Genomic DNA, 15921 nt, shown 5'->3' with positions numbered 1-15921 from the left:
CAGGCTTGCTAGATGCCAACGTCCAGGTTTAGGAAGGAGATGTTGCTGTACAGCCCTGAGGAGACCGAGCTGCTCTCCAGGGCGCGGGTCCAGCCAGGCAGCGGGGATGGAGCGTGCTCCTCTCTTGAATCCTCGTTCCTAAGAAAGTAAAAAGAGAAAGACGCTACTTGCAAACCTCTTGTTGCCCACTCCACGCCCAGATGGCCTCTAGCAGTGACCCCGAAGATTTGCCATCTCTTCGGGCGGTCCCAAAGGGAACGTGAAGACAGGCAAGGGACAGCAGCAGAGATGACCCGCAAGGTCCGTGCTCCAGGAAACCATTCGGCACAGGACAGCCCGTGGTTGCCGAAGGAGTCACCAGCTCCACGAGGAGAGTGAGGGCCGCCGAGCACGCCCTGCTTCAGGCTGCAGGGGAGCAAAATACCTCCTGTCTTACGTGCCGTGACCATGGGACGCAAGGCCCCTTTGCCTCACCTTTTTTAATCCCAGGGATGGGCGCAAGCTCAAATTCTGAGCCTCTGTGGGACTAGCCTACCTCGCAGCCAGAAATACGGACATAGCTGGCAGTCTGTACTGCATCGCACAGGCACGCGCACGCACAGGCGCACACCGGGCGGGCAGAAAACGCACAGAAACGCAGACACCACCAAGGGTGAAGAAAATTTGGAGGAGGCTGGTGGTGGAGCTGGAAACGGAGCAGACGTCAGCGTGCGATCCCGAGAGGCCGGAGCGGCGGAGGGGCCTGGGGGTGCGGCAGGACAAGAGCCGTGCGGGCGTGCGCACGGGAAGATGCGTGCAACGGAGGAGTTCTGACGCAGGGCAGATTTGGGTAAAGGACAGAGCGTGGCACAGGCTGGGGCAGGGGAAAGGAGAATAGGGAGCTCCGAGGGGCAGGAAAGCTGGGATGTTTTAGCTGGCAGAAGGCGTTAGCGCAGAAAGCGAAGGGTTTTAGCTGGGGAGTTCACGGCCAGAAGCAGTGGAAGGAACAGGAAAGACAGGCAGGAGGACCAGCAGGACTTGTCCGTCGCTTGCCGGCAGCGTGGCGAGTGCTGCTGCAGGGGGGCTTTGCCCCCCGTGCAGCGAGGTGCCCTCCAGCAGCGCCGCGCCTCGCGGGAACTTACGGCACGGCGTTGAACTTCCTGCGCAGAAGGTAGTCGATGACATCGGGGTCCGTCTGAAATAGCCTCCTTAGGACGTCACCTTGCATTTCGGGAGAGACCTGGGAGGGAGAGACAGACGCGCGCGCTCACGGCATCGCCGCCTCTCTGGAGGAAGATGAGCACAGGCAGCCAAGGACAGCAAAGGGACTCCAGGTCAACACGTGCCCACAGATCCGCTGTGTTGGTGTCGTGTCCCACACACCTCCCGGGGGTCTGAGCGGGATCTCAGCCCCTGCTTTCCCCACGCTAACCCCGGCCCTTTGGCTCCCTGTAGACCTGATGATTGCTACCAGGCTTTTTTGGAGACCCGAAGTGTCGCATTCCCATAGATCTGTAGGAAATGGACATTTCTGGTGTTTCTCTGGAATTTCCCAGGTCCTCTCCTAAAAGCGGGGCCAGGAGGACTGCTCGGCGTATGCTCTTGCCGATCCGGGAGGTTTCTGCTGGGGTCCCAAAACGGCTGCACGGTCTCCCCTGGGTCGTCCCCAGGGAGAGCAGCCACTACGTGACCGCCTGGCACCCACCGACATCGCATCCCTCGGGGACTGCTTCAGGGTGCCCGGCTCCACACGAAGCACCCGCGGTGCTCGAGCCGGCACCTTGCCGCACACCCTCTCCCACCCAACCGTCGTACCCCCCTCTGAGCAGCCCTGCCTCTGCTCGGGGGCTGCGCTGCACCGCTCTCGTCCTTCTCCGCCAGCGTCTCCCGGAGCGGCAAAGGGAAGCGCGGAGCCTGGAGAGGCGTCCCCAGCACCCACGCCGCAGCAGGGCAGAGGGGGGAGCGCAACAGCGAAAGGCTTGAAGTCTGCCTGGACAGCCCCGCGGAGCAGGATTGGGCCAGGAGAGGACACAGGCTCTTACTGCTGGCTGCAGGTGCCCCACAGGAGGGTGGGGAGAGGATGGAGCCAGACCCTTCCCAGGGGTGCCTGGGCACTGACCGAGGTGCAGCGGGGACCAGCTGCAGCGGGGGCACTTCTGACAAGGAGAAAATTCTTCCCCTGAGGGTGGTGCAGCCCTGGGACAGGACCCAGGAGGTGACAGCTCTCCATCCCTCGACATAAGTAAACCCCAGCTGGGTGCAGCCCTGATCTCGCTTTGGAGAGCCCTAATCTGGTTGTCCTGGTGGCCCCAGAGCTCTCTTCCCACACGAACCTTTACATGACTTTCCAAGATGCTTTTGGGAAGCCCAGGTCGATGCATCCCCTCAGACAGGAAGAGCACTCCCTGCCTCACACTGATGGTGCAAATCATCCACTGAAGGGTAGATCTGAAGCGAAGCCGTCCTTCACTGCTCCACTGTTACATCCTCCCCACATCTGCCTGAGGTTGTGGCACCTCCACCCCACACCATCACCTTCCAGCTCCTTCCCTCTTCTAGGGTCTCCCATTTTTTTCTCTTCTTTCTCCTCCTCACTGGTACTGTGGGGGAGAAACAGCACCGAGGTGCCGCTCCCGCCGTTGCTGTTGGTTGGTCGTTTCCTGTCCCAAACCAGCCCGGTCAGAGGCCACCGGTGTAGAACGCAAGAGAGAAGAGGGGACGGACCTGTTCGTGGCATGACCCTCAGCTCTGCCTTTCTGATGCCAGTAACAAGCCATCCCAAATTAATATTTACACCTGCCAGGAGGAACGAATCGTGTTTCCACAAGCCGACTCGTAAGCGGGGCTGTGAACGCATCCTTCCGCTGCCGCTAGAAGAGTTCAGAGGGGAAGGACGGGTCTAGAGAAGCTGCCCTGGGAAAGCCTCACCTACCATGAACAAGGTCTGGTAGTGCTCAATCAGCCTCTGGAGCACCAGGATGATGGCAGCGCTGTCTTCAAAGTTCATGGCACCGGCATCTTTCTCTCCAGGCTTCTCTTTCTGCAGGATGTTGGGACCAAAGATTGTGGCCAAGTTTGAAACTGTCATTTTATTCCCAGGAATCTAGCAAGGAAGCACAAAAGGAAACTGCAGATTAGAGATGTACCAACATGAGACGTCCCAGGAGAGACTCACCCACCCCAGGAGAGGAACATGAGCTGCTGAGTGAGGCCGGGGTGTTGATTCTGGGTCCAGTTTGGTCGCCCCCCGAGCTGGTGGCAGGGCCAGCATGAAGGGTGTGTGGTGCTGGAGCACACGCTCATCCCCTCCTGCGTCAGGATCTCCATCCCCATCTGCCTCCCTTTCACAGCCTTTACCAAAAGGTAACAATCAATATTTCTATATCATCCCACAGTAAGGGACAAAACCAGCCTCTCTGAATCATGGAGAGACTTAGAGCTCAAGCTTGTCCGGAGAAAACCAAAATCAACCTCAATGCACGATTGTAAGTCCTTCATGAAAGTTGGAGGTGGAAAACTGGATTTAGTTCCACAACAAACGCCCCTTGCGCTGCCTACAGACACACAGCCGGGTCTCTCCAGGGTTTCTGCCACGGACAAGGGGATTTATCAGCAATCTGGTTTTGCCAAAGGATTCACCCCGCCTTGCAAGAAGCTCTGTTTGGTTTTAACCAACGAAGTTCGAGCAACCCCTTCTTCACGCGGTCGACCCGTTTGGGCCAGCCTTACCTCCTGGCCGTCGGGGCCCCAGGAGCTCTCGGCGTGCCGGGCCACCTCGCTGAGGAACCGCAGGAGCCGGTGCAGCGTGTCGCTGTGGCAGGGCGGCAGCAGGAAGAGCAGCAGCTGGAGGGCGGCGAGCTGCTCCGGACCCTCCATGGCTAGGCAGAGAGCAGCCCGTTAACGAGTGCAGTTCCCAGCCCATTAACGAGTGCGGTTCCCAGCCCGCTGGGCACGTCTAGCCCTCGTTTACATCCACCGTAACAAGCTCTGGAGCTTTGCCAGACTGGCATCTTACCCTTCACCCCGCCCATGCGGGGATAAGCCCTCCGGGAGACCCTGGCAAGGGCTGCGACGTGATCGTGTTTGGTATTTTATAGCCCCATAGCCAAAGGCTCTCCTCGACCAGAGGGATTATAATCCAATTATTAAAAAAAAGAAAAAAGCACCGACTGCAGCCAGCTACACATGGCAGTGCCAGGCAGCACATGGCTAATCCCACTGCTGTTAAGCAGTTTGGGCAAAGGAGGGTGGTAAGGAAGGATCTGGGAGCCAAATGTTTGAAAAATCATATGTGGTGGGATGTGAATTCATGGTTTCACCCTACGGTCCACAGGCAGCCCGGGGCCATTCGGCCTTTGCGGTAACAGCGTCAGCAAGGGGAAGGAAACGGGACAGTGCTCCAGACCAGCTTTGCTCCAGCCACTTGTGCCCACCCTTGTGTAAAGGCTGGAAGACATGGCTGTGGCCTGCATGCATCACTCCAAAATAGATATATTTCAGTACAGTGAATATTCTGCAGTTCTGCTTGGCTTTTCGGGGCAAATGGCAATGGCAACCTTTAGTAACCTTCTCATCTCCCAGGAATAAAATCACGAAGCCCATCTTTTAGCCAGAGTAACACCAATTTCCGCTGGGGAAGGCACGGGGAAGGTAATTCGTCTGACAGGTCCCAGCCATTTGCTTTGCACTGTGCCCTACAAGCCCTTATATGACAAAAGTGCATAATTTATTCTTCTGTCTTTCAGGCTGCAGACTTGCATGAGAAATAGTGTCACTTCACATTCAAAGATGAAAATACAATAGAAGTAGCAGCTTAGCAGATCTGGAAGGGTTACGGGCTCCTGATCCACAGGGAGAACATCTGACATTGCCAGGGAAGGGTCAAAGCCGGGACTGGCAGCGACTCAAACCCTTCCAGGGGATAAGCAGAGGCACAGGGAAGGTGCCGCAAGGCAGCAGCCGCCACACAACCTGCCGCTCCTTCACCGCCACCCGCGGTGGCCGCCGCCACCCTGGCCATGCCACAGGCAAACGGGGAAGAGAACCGTCCATAGACACAGAAAAACCACACAGCAATGACCGCTGCTGAAATACGAAGATGCAAAGTCAACGGGACGTCCCGCCGTTCAGACCTCCCGGAGCTCTCTGTGGGTCAAGAAACATGGGTGAGGGCGGTCGCTTCAGTCTCCTTGGATTTCTAGAAGGTTTTGGGCAAAGGATCTCATTTAAAGTTTTGAGGTAAATGACACAGCTGTGACATGGGGAGAAGATCCGCTGGGGGACAAAGAATTCATTAAAAAATGGGAAACACGGGGCAGGAGCAACTCGCACTGTTGTTTGCTGCTCGTGGCTTGTGCTGTTCAATGTGTTCCTCAACGAGCTTGAAAAAGAAGACAGTGGTGGCAGGAAGAAAGCTTTGGAAGCAGCAGTCTGGCCTGGCCTTCTCTCCAGCTTTAGATGGATGTTCCTTCCCTGCATCTTCCTTCTCCACACTCTTTGCAAGTAGTGAGACCACCAGCCAGTGAGACCATCTTCTGAGGTCAGCGGTCTCACCCCGAACGCTCTACACCCAGACCCTGCAGGTTCATCACCCTGCAGGCTTCTGGAGAGTGGGACACGGGCAAACACCTGGCCCTAAAAAAAGGGCCTCCAAAAGCACCTGCATCTCCTAAAAGGAAGAGGAGTGGTCCAGCTTGAGAGGAATCTCAGCTTCTGCTGACACCTTCCTGGCAGGCTAAGTTTATCCTTGTGCCCCAGGACCTCCTTCTCCATCACAGATTCTCCCACCTTGTCAGGTCTGGGCATCACCAGCTGCCCAGATCCCCTCTACAGCCTTTCTCTAGAGGCGTCTTGCAAAACACTGAAGGAGACCTGCCCCAGCCGCGAGATATGTTCACCCTGAAGAAACTCAGTGCTATGTGCCCACAACTAGAAGACATGCCGGTAGCCCCATGCCTTTGCTCTGGGGTGATTTCAGCAAGGACGGGTTGGTTTACGCTCCTGCTTTGCGGTGCCGGTGTGCCATACCCGAGGAGAGAAGGATGGCAAAAGGGAAGCAACGAGGTGGTGAAGGAGACCAAGAAAGAGTGATGCTGGAAGCTGTGGAGACTGCCTAAAAACTGAGAAATATGGAGGGTGGGGGGACCTGGGCAGAGCATTTGCAAAGACACCCTTACAGGCAGCGCAAAGTGCTGGGCTGAGCTCGGGCGCAGCGCGCTGAATCGTGCTGGGACCCGGGACTGAGCCGGGCAACTCCCCAAGAAGAAAATTCCCTTTTTGCCTTACAAAACCAAACGTGGCGGGTGGGCTGTGCAGAGAGCGTCTGTGCACGCCAGGTACTCACAGGCTGTGCGGAGGAAGGCTGCGTAGAGCTCTCTGGGAATCAGTGAATCCGGCATGTCCCGAAGAAACTCTTTGAGCAGAGCAGCCACATCGTGAACACTTTGATGTTCGTCCAAGAAAACATCCAGTCCTTGGTCAAACTCTTCCCTCAGCTTAAAGATGGAAGAAATGAGAAGAATAAAAGCAATGGTCAGTTCTTCCCCTTTATGCGAGTCATGCGGTCAGGACCTGCCCCTCTACCGAGCCACTGCGATGGCAGGACAGGAGGGTTGGCCACTCCTGATGTCCCCCAAAAAAGGCACGCCAGAACCCAACAGCCTGCTGCCCCCCGGCGATGGACCACGGGACCAGAAGGAGCTCCTGGCTGGTGAAGAGCGCCCAGAGGCTCATCTGCCAGAGGCAGCTTGGAGCGATGAAGCCTGCTCTCCGTGGCTGGAAAGACCTAGCAGCGGGTTACAGGTTGTCTGTGTGGATCAGAGACACAGATTTTAGACCCTTCCATGTCTTTATTCATTCCCCATCCATGCAAGCATCTGTCCTTTGGATGGGGCACTGCTACAGAGGGTGCAGTAAATGTCCCAATTTACCTGCTGAACTCTTTTCTTGGAGCTCCCAACCCGGAAGATGCCCACCGTCTGGAGACCTGGGAGACAGACAGGTTAGTGCTCTGCATTTCCCCAGGTCCCTGCCGCCCCGACTTGTCCTTGGAGCACCTCAGCATCATGGAAGTGGTTCTCCTGCACTGCAAGCGAGGAAGAGCATCCTTCCCCGCTCCTGGCAGAGCGGGTTAAAACAAAGGGTTTGGAGCCATAAGGTTTTCTGGGGTCGATTGTCTGTGGGTCAGGGAGGAGAACTCACCTGCACAGTCTCTCTGAGCTAGATGCTGGATTTGCAGCGGGAGTTAAAGCCAGAGCCCACCAGGAGATGGGTCACTGATACACACAGTGACAGTCGCTTCTCAGCCCAGAGAGAACCACAGAATCACAGAATCATTAAGGTTGGAAAAGACCTTTAAGATCATCAAGTCCAACCGTCAACCCAACACCCCCATGCCCACTAAAGCATGTCCCGAAGTGCCACATCTACACATTTTTTAAACACCTCCAGGAATGGTGACTCCACCATCACCCTGGGAAGCCTGTGCCAGTGCTTGACCAAATGTTATGCCCAGCCAAAAGGACTCTCCCTAGGCAGCTTTTCGGGAGCGTGCCCTCCTCCTGTCTTGGGGAACGGCCGGGACAGAATGCCCCAGCCCACCACATATGTCGGGTTTTACCAACCTACTGTGGGACATGCCATGCGGCTGGAGAGACGTGCGTATTTACCGTGTGTTTCAATGTGTTTGCAACATCTGTCCACGATCCGTGGCACCTGCCAGGTGATGGGGTTGAGGCTCAACATCTTTTTCTTGCCCAGGCTTCTCCGTGGATCCAGCTCATGGGGGTGTGATAACTGCAGTGCCTCCAGCAGCTTGGAAGTGTTGTCACTCAGGTCAGTGATGGAGTCCACGGACATTGCGCCCTGAGACAGAGCAGAGGTGATTCACAGGGTGGCAGGAACTGCCCCACAGGATCCCAGTACACCGTCACTGCTGTGACCTCAGAAGTTTGTGGGAAAGGGAAGCATCACCTCCAAATGAACACAGAGGTCTACAGAGCCTGTCTGGGGTTGCAAGAGAACCACAGAGAGCGCTTTCATCTCCCATGCACTCCTTTATGTGCACGGCTCCTGGTGTGAGGTCTTTCTAAACACAGCCTTCCTACGGGGCCAGACCCTGCACCGCAGGCAGACGCGGGGAAAGAGGAAACATCCCCAAATCTTTCACCTTTGACTGTGCAATATACGGGATTTAGTTGCCTGTATCAGAGCGGCTTTACACCAGGGGCTACAGGCGCTTAGCAAGAGGCAGGTGTGGGTCTCTACTCCGAAGAGATGAGATGAACCAAACCCAGCCTAAAACCCACCTCCCCTCGCAGGAAGCAGGACTGAAGCCAAGAAGGTGGTGGCTGAGGCTGACCAGCCGCACCACCTCCCTTGTCCTTTGACGCAAGTAAGCAGACCAGTTCAGCGGCACAGCTGGTGGCCCCACAGCCAGGGCATGACCCACCACCGACGGTCACAGCTTCTGGTGGGAATTTCGCAAGTGTGAAGGCCAGTCTCCAAGATGTCATGCAATCTACGCTAACGGTGATGAAGCTCTTCCTACCCCTACCTACCTTTGGCTGCCTGGCCGTGTCCTTCTGGTAACCTTGGTTCCATAAGAGCTGAGCTAGTTGATCATGTCCCACCCCTCACAGTCCATCTCTTGGGGGAAGCAGGGACATCCCACCTCCCTGAGGGCAGGCCACGACCGACCCAGCATGCAGCACGAAAAACTCGCATTCATTAAAGAAAGGCCCTGGGAAACCATATTTATTGCTGAAGTCAGAGCCTCCCCCAACCTGCAACACCATCACAGCACAGTCCAATTTTGCAATCGTACCCTTCGCTGGCTCCAGGAGCTGTTGCTGAGAAAAGTCGGGGAAAGCGGCTCCTCCGGGAAGACCCCACAGGGTACCAGGCCACAGCTCCTGCCCATCGGGGACCTCTTCTGCCTCTGAGCCCGAAATCTTGTCACTGTCGCTTCCACCTCCAGGCAGAGCCGGCGGCTCTTCTTCGTTGCTTCTTGCAGTTGCTTGTAGACGCGGTCATTGGCGATGACTTCGAAGAGCGGGATCCCAAAAGTCTGAGGAGAGCAGTCTAGGGAAAAACATGGCAGAAATGGAAAAGCATCGCTAGCAGGAAAAAATGAGAGGGAGCTGCACTAGCAGAGCCCAGCTTCCAGGGACATGCCAGCATGCCTGGATAAAATAATTAACCAACAGAAGGGAATACCAGGATCCTGTAAAGGTATCCACCAGCAGGATAATGAAGAGGACAACGTATAAAACCAATCCAACACAGGAGGGAGATCTGTAGCTTGAATCCAGGATGGCAGTCCTGGAGCTGCCAGTGCCCTTGCATGCCCTGTCCCCTCCTGCTCCTCCTCCCGCTCCCCAGGAGCCAGGAGTGCCTGGGGTGGGTGGGAAGAGCATCCCCAATGACCCTGGGCGAACCCAAAGGGGGGCTGCTGCCCCTAGGGCATGCTGCAGTGGGACTCGGGATGCAGGTTGGTCAGGGAGGGCACGGCATGGGAGGTGGTGTGCTGGAAGAAGAGGAAGGAGACGTAAGGGAGCTGGGAAGACAGGAAGAAAACTGGCTTGTGCATCAACTTGGTGCTTGCTGCAGCCTGTCCCAGTTTTTCTTGAACTTTCCTTCCTTTTAATGGTTACAGCCTCATGAAGATACCATAGCATTTATGAAGTGGAGGCTTCATAAATCACAGAAATATTTGACACAAAAGATTCTTACCAAATGGTAACCTCCAGTTTTCTACAGGGTTTGCGTCAGCTACGTCTGTTCAAGAACAGTCTTGGTATTAACGGCATTTTCCCCAAACAACTTTCCGCCTCCATACCTCCTTGCAGGTGCAAGGAGAGCTCTCCTTACTTCCAGCCTCCGCACCACCCCGGGCCAAGGGGTTTTGCAACTGGAGTACAAGCCACAACTCCGTTTAGTAAAACATCGGTCTGCTGCTCGATAATTTCCTGGAGTGGACTTTGCACTGGTGTGAAGAAAATTAGTAGGTGCTCACGCCCAGCTGGCGGGGCTCTACGCTTCTGGTTTCCCCAGGTTTGTGGCTGACGTCCTTCAAGGGACAATAAAACAGAACTCAAAGCAGCGGGACCAAGGGTCAAATGGGCTGACGGTAGAAATATTCATATGTGTACCTCTTCACTAATGCACGTTCACGCGCCCGCATATTTCATCCACGCACATACGCACCCCTTCCAGACTCGCTCACGCTTGTGCACGTGCCGTTACACCCCGCTCGGGAGAGCCGTGAAACGACGTGGGACGAAGCCCCTTGCTGAACCCGGGCACCTCCCAGCTCAGCCCCGTCAAAAATCACCGATTCCGTTTGAGAGCAGGGACCAAAAGCGGGGTCAAAGGGCGGCTGCTCACCTTTCTTCTCCTTCGAAAAGCTCTCCAGTTTCTGGCGGATGGATTTGCTGCCTTTGGGTCCAGCTACGAGGAGAAAAGAAAGCAAAGGTTCTGCATCGTTAGGCTGGTTTAGTACGGCCTCCCCTTAAAGGCGTGTGCCTTTCCGCAGCCCCGCAGGCAGAGCACGGCCACGGGCACCTCCCGCGGGCAGCGGGACGCTGTGGTTCGGTATTTTATAGCCCCGGAGGCAAAGGAGACGCCCGATGCTGCGGCAGCCACCAGCTGCGACTGCGCACGCGACGCGCCGGCTGCGGGGCCAAGGCCAGCCGCCAGCAAACGGGTCCTCACACACGAAGGGGCCGTGGAAAAGCTTCAGCTGTCCAAAGGCTGGAGCTTAGAGCTGTTCTGGCCACCTTAAAATTCTCTGTCCGTGTTATACACGACTCTCTGTTGATGATGACGTCCTAGCGATTACTTAATGACTCAGAAAGCGACCCTCATTCATCCCCAAAGGTCCGGTCTCGACGCTGAAAAAAGGAAAACAGCCCCAGAAAGGCTTCTGTGAACATTTTACAGAGCGTAGACAAATAAAGTTAGACAAAACACATGCCGCCAGAAACCCCGTACTGGTCCTAGAAAGGCAAGCCCCGCTCCCAAGTGTGCCCCACGTTGCACAGCCAGGGCCAGCAGCCAGCAGCAGTGAACTGAAAACTCGTTCATCACCCACCCTAAATCCTTCCAGGACACATCAGGCTGTTCTGGCTTGCGCTCCTTATTCCTGAGGAATCCTATTCCTAGAAACAGCTTATATAATTGTTTGGGTTATTTTGTAAGATTTGGAGGAAAGCTATGAAAGCTGGTACGAGCAAGATGTGCATAAAAGAGTAGCCTACGTTAATTATCCTGCAGCACCACATGTGCCGTTTCATTCGAATGACCAGCTAACAGGAAGATGAAGAGCAAGCTGGAGCCAAAAAACATCCAGCTAAGGAAACTAAAGGCCAGCAAAGCTCCATTGCTTCAGCATGGGCTTAGGAGGGGTGACGCCACGTGTTGAGGCTGAGCATCAGCATAACTCTCCACTCCTAAAGCTCTGCAGATGTTCCTGAGGGAAACAAACCATGAGGCAGCAGGTAATGAAGAAACCATGAGGATTCCTCTGCCCAGAAAGCCTGAGCTGGTAGCCCCATGACAGCGTAACACGTATGATCCGCTACAAACCTAGGAGATGAGGACAGCTTCTTCTCACCGAGATGCACTACAGCAAGCTCGATGCTGTGCATCCTTCAAAGGTTTCATCTTTCTTGGTCATCTCCTGCTCAAACCACAGACTTGTTCCCACAGACCTGGCCAAAATGAGATGTAGTGCCCGTGAGGTGTTTGCGCTGTAGCTCGGGAGGGTCACCCTGAAGGAGGCTGTAAGGGCTGAGGTGCTGCAGAAGTTTGTTGGGATTGAACGAGGTAAGGACTGCCGGAAGGGAAAGGGCAGCCCAGAGGGTATCAAAGCTGAAGGTTGCCCCAAAGGATGGTTTACAAGGGGACGCACACCCCGTGATCCTCGTTGCCTGGGTATCTGGCGATACGAGGATTGAAAGAGGCGCTGAACGCCTTTTCCTTGAGGAAAATAATACCAACCCTGCTCTTTATTAAAGAAGGCAGGAATTTCACGTGGGTAGATGCTGGGGAGTAATTACAGACAGGTGGATGGACCCAAACAGAGACCGTGCAGCCCAAATTCAGGCATTTCCAAACACTGTGAACTTCCCTTTAAAGCACTGGGACAGGAAAACGATGTTGCAGGTGCCACAGTTTTGTAGCTAATCCTCAGCATCTTACATTGACTCCCAGCAGGTAGAAATCTAAAGGATATAAAGATGGACAAAAGGAAGGAGCTGCTTTCTTCAAAAACCAGGTGAGCATCAGAGTGATGTCCCAAATACAGACAGGGACGAGATCCGGACTTTGCAGTCCCTTGCACTTCTCCCGCAGGAAGAGAGGAGCCCATCGGACAAAACACAGCACACTTAGCAGCGAGGAAGGAAATACTTTGGGTTCTTTGCCCTGCACTGTTCCCTAGAGAATCTACTGCTGCAGGGTATCGCTGAAAATGGGGTCACAACGGCTCAGAATAAAAAAAAAAGAATCAGGATGTTTGTGGTCAGAGTCCTCCAGGGACATAAAGGCAGTCTGTGGTGGCTAGTGCTGCAGCCCCAGGGCAACTGGGAGTTCTGGGAATGAGAGGGGAGCTTTCACTCAATAAAAGTAAAATCCTTTTGCTCGGTAAAAGTACTCTTCTTGAAGCCACTTCATCTTCCAAAGATTAGTTAAGGCAGGAAACCAGACTTGGATGTTGCCCTGGGTAAGTACTTGCTGTCCAGCATGAGGCTGAGGTTGGACATTTGGGAAATGCTCCTTCCCTGGGATGGGTCCCCGGAGAAGTGGGGGGCTCCACCCTCGGGAGGCGGTGGGGCTGGAGACCCCCGAGCTCCCTTCACACCCGTAGGCACCTCCAGCCCTACCGCGATGCCAAAATACAGCCCAAGGCAGAGGAGGCATTTCAAGGCGGTCAGTCCACTCTTGAGCAAGGAGTACATTTGGGAAGGGGTCAGCGGATCCCCAGCTCGCTGTGCTTGCTTGGTTAGATGTGTAGGCATCGGGGGACGCAGGCAGCGATGCCCGTGCGTCTATGTAGGCCAGGACAGAGGAGCTCGGTCCCTGTGGAGCTTCTGTATTTATCTGCCCATTAATTTCAGTAGCACGTCTTCTAGCCTTGCATAAGCCCCATCCCAGCATCAGGACTTTGTGCCGGACATTAATCCAAAAAGCAAAGCTTGTCCCATCCCAACAGCATTAAGATTGTCCCAGTGGAAGACTTTGCCAAGTCATGTGGCATCTGGTTTGGATTAGGGGGATCAGAGCAGACAACAGGCAAGGTCATATTCTCACACTCCTATGGACACACAAACTCTCCTCAAAAGGCTGATTAGGCCTTTGAGGGTCTGAATTTTTTTTTTAGATGCTCTTCAAAGCTGGGAACAAAACATAAAATGGACCAAAATGTGTCACAAATGTCTTTCCATGAACAATATCGTGTGTTATGAAGTGCGAGCGTGGGGATGAGTAGCCGTAACAGCTCAGAGCTCAGCCCTCCCTCAGCAGGAGCCTTCCGCTCCCATCATCTACCTTTAGCCAGGCTGAGATCTCCAACAAGCAGCTTCTCCTGCAGCTGGTAGAGCGCGATCTCCTGCAGACTGGCTCTTTCCAACTCCGACAAGCTGTGCAGGGGCACAGGCTGCATTTTGGTGCTTTGTCCTGGCAGAAGAGCCGAGGTCCTCTGAAAAACATATATGAATATATATCTCTCTCCATAAAAACGAGTCAGGAGCACATCGCGGAGATGCCTGCTTTAGGAGAGAAGCTGCTGGAAATGCTGTTGTGCCTTTGCAAGCGCAGGAGACACTTGTCCCTCTTCCAGCTCTCCGAAGAGCCGGCTGATCTGCAGGTGCCCCAGCCACACCGTCTCGCTTTGACCTTCCAAGCAAAGATCTCGGAGGCATCAGGGGGTACGTGCGGGACCCAAGACCCCTCCCGGTTCCCCCCGGACACCCGCCTTGCTTCCCCCCTGCCCTCCAACGACCTCCAGCGAGTGGCGGCCGCCGAAGCTTTTGGCATTACCTTACGGGGTCCCAGCAGCCCACCTTCATACCGAGCAGCTGAGCGCTGCTGCCGGCCAGCCCCTGCCTGAGGCTCAGCGCCAGCAAAACCACGGGCTCCGCTCGGAAAGGGCTTGGGACCAGATACCAGCCTCGGACCGGTCCTCGGAGGGTGCTGTGCAGATGTGCACCCCTCCTCTCCTTCAGCCACGTCCCGCCACGCGCTGGGTGCCGAGGCGTGAGGACTAAGTGAGGAGCGGCGGCCTCCCGAGGGAGCCTTGCGCGGCTCCGCCTCGGGCCGGCTCGTGGCGGCTGCTCCGCGTGGGGACGCCGGGCCTGCGCGCGCGCTGCCGCTGCCCCTCTGCTCCTACGGCGTGCTCCATCAGGCGGGGAGAGGCTGGAGAGATGCTTCGCTGACCGGCAGTGCCGCAGCCTCACCGACGCCTTTACCCCCAGCGCAGGCTGGGCTGCAGCCCCCGGCCCCGCGCGGGTCACGGCCGAGAGCCGCGCAGCCCGGCCCCGCTCCCGCGCCTTTGGGGAGCTCTCCCTGTTGTTTGCAGCCTCCTGGAGAGGCCACGCGGGGACCCGCGCTGGCTCCCGGCTCCTCGCCCCGCACTAACCTGGGTGCCCGCTCCGGTGCCGAGGGGCTGCGGCTGCTCCTCCTGCGCCCGCCTGCCGCAGCCCGCGCCCCGCGCCGCCTCCCGGCACCCAGCGAACCCAGCCACGGCCCAAAGGGCAAAAAGCAGCAGTAAATGGAAGAAAGGACCGAGGTTATCAACGTGCGCGCAGAAGAGACGTGGTCAGAGTACGGGCTACGAAAGGAGCCTTACCAAAGAGGGCTTTAAGGCAATAATGAAAATTAAACACCTGGAAATCTCCTAGAGCCCGTGGGAAGGGTGGGAAGACCCAGGAGCGTGACCGGGCAGTCTGCACAGGCTCTTGTATCAGCCTCAGCACAGCACCCCTTGCCCACCTCCACCCCTGAGCCCAGAGAGGGCTGCCCGGGGCAGCGCTGCTTTTGGCCAGGTTTTCAATTTCTAAAGATATTTAGAAAGTTAAAATAAAAGTAAGTTCAAAAAAAAAAACCCGACCAAACAACAAACTGTGAAAGAGTTGTTACGAACTCCCCAGAAGGGCACACCAAAAAGGGAATTCAGGAAAAGACAAAGATACTCTTGAAACGTTTGATGTTTATCAGAAAAACGCCTCAGCACGGCCGTGGTGACCAACGCGAGACGCGGCAGAGCCAAGCCGCCTGGCAGAGCTCAGCGCCTCGGGACGATTCAAACTGGGGTACCCGGGTGCCACGACTGTCTCGTACACTGGACTCGGGGGCAAATCACCCAGGGAAAGCTGGTGCCGTCCTGCCTGTGTGGCGGCTAATTCCGCAGGCAGCCAGATGCAGCACCGGCCCCCACCCGCAGCTTGGAGCTCAGGGGATGCCTTAGCGAAGGGGCCAGAGAGTCACAACGCCCAGTTAAGTTTCAGGCGATGCATTCCTGTCTGGCTTGGAAAGGGGCTTTCTCATTATTAAATTATTAAATCGGCTCTGCAGCTTGCTCTGGCCTCCCCTCAGCTTTCTGCCCCTCCATGCGCTCCCTCCCAAGGCAAGCTCAGCCGCCGGCCTTTGAATGCAAGACCCGGCTTTTTATGGCTTTCATCCTGCAGGGAAAAAAAAAAAAAATCCGTGGGAGAAAGCGGCAGCCCTTTAGGAACGTATATTATTTACTGTCTCAACGGGGCTGCATGCAAGAGGTCAGTCTTAAACTAAACTGGTGCTACCGAGCATTGCAAACGGAGATCCTGGGACATGAGCTCCGCTGGGATAGCCCGGCTGGCAGAAGGGGCACAGGTGAAACGCTGGCTTTGACAGGCAAGAACGTCTCCACTTGCCAGCAGCGGCTCACGTGTTTCTGCCACGCCA

At 55.7% G+C, this 15921-nt stretch overlaps 1 protein-coding gene across 1 annotated transcript; it reads right to left on the bottom strand.

The window, feature by feature from the left end:
• Positions 1–8: 8 nt before the first annotated feature.
• On the bottom strand, positions 9–13642 carry ARHGAP36 (Rho GTPase activating protein 36; the record flags this gene model as incomplete). The annotated part of the gene is made up of 9 exons (XM_082004159.1): positions 9–138; positions 1122–1219; positions 2912–3082; positions 3709–3857; positions 6263–6523; positions 7647–7842; positions 8804–9060; positions 10366–10428; positions 13528–13642. The coding sequence occupies 9 exons, from the start codon at positions 13640–13642 to the stop codon at positions 9–11; spliced, it is 1440 nt and encodes a 479-aa protein (XP_081860285.1).
• Positions 13643–15921: the final 2279 nt, after the last annotated feature.

The sequence above is a fragment of the Phaethon aethereus genome (assembly GCF_964289735.1).
Source record: "Phaethon aethereus genome assembly, chromosome: 10".
Lineage (NCBI taxonomy): Eukaryota > Metazoa > Chordata > Aves > Phaethontiformes > Phaethontidae > Phaethon > Phaethon aethereus.
Note: the sequence above shows the minus strand (reverse complement) of the source record. Positions and strands in the feature narration are given on the sequence as shown.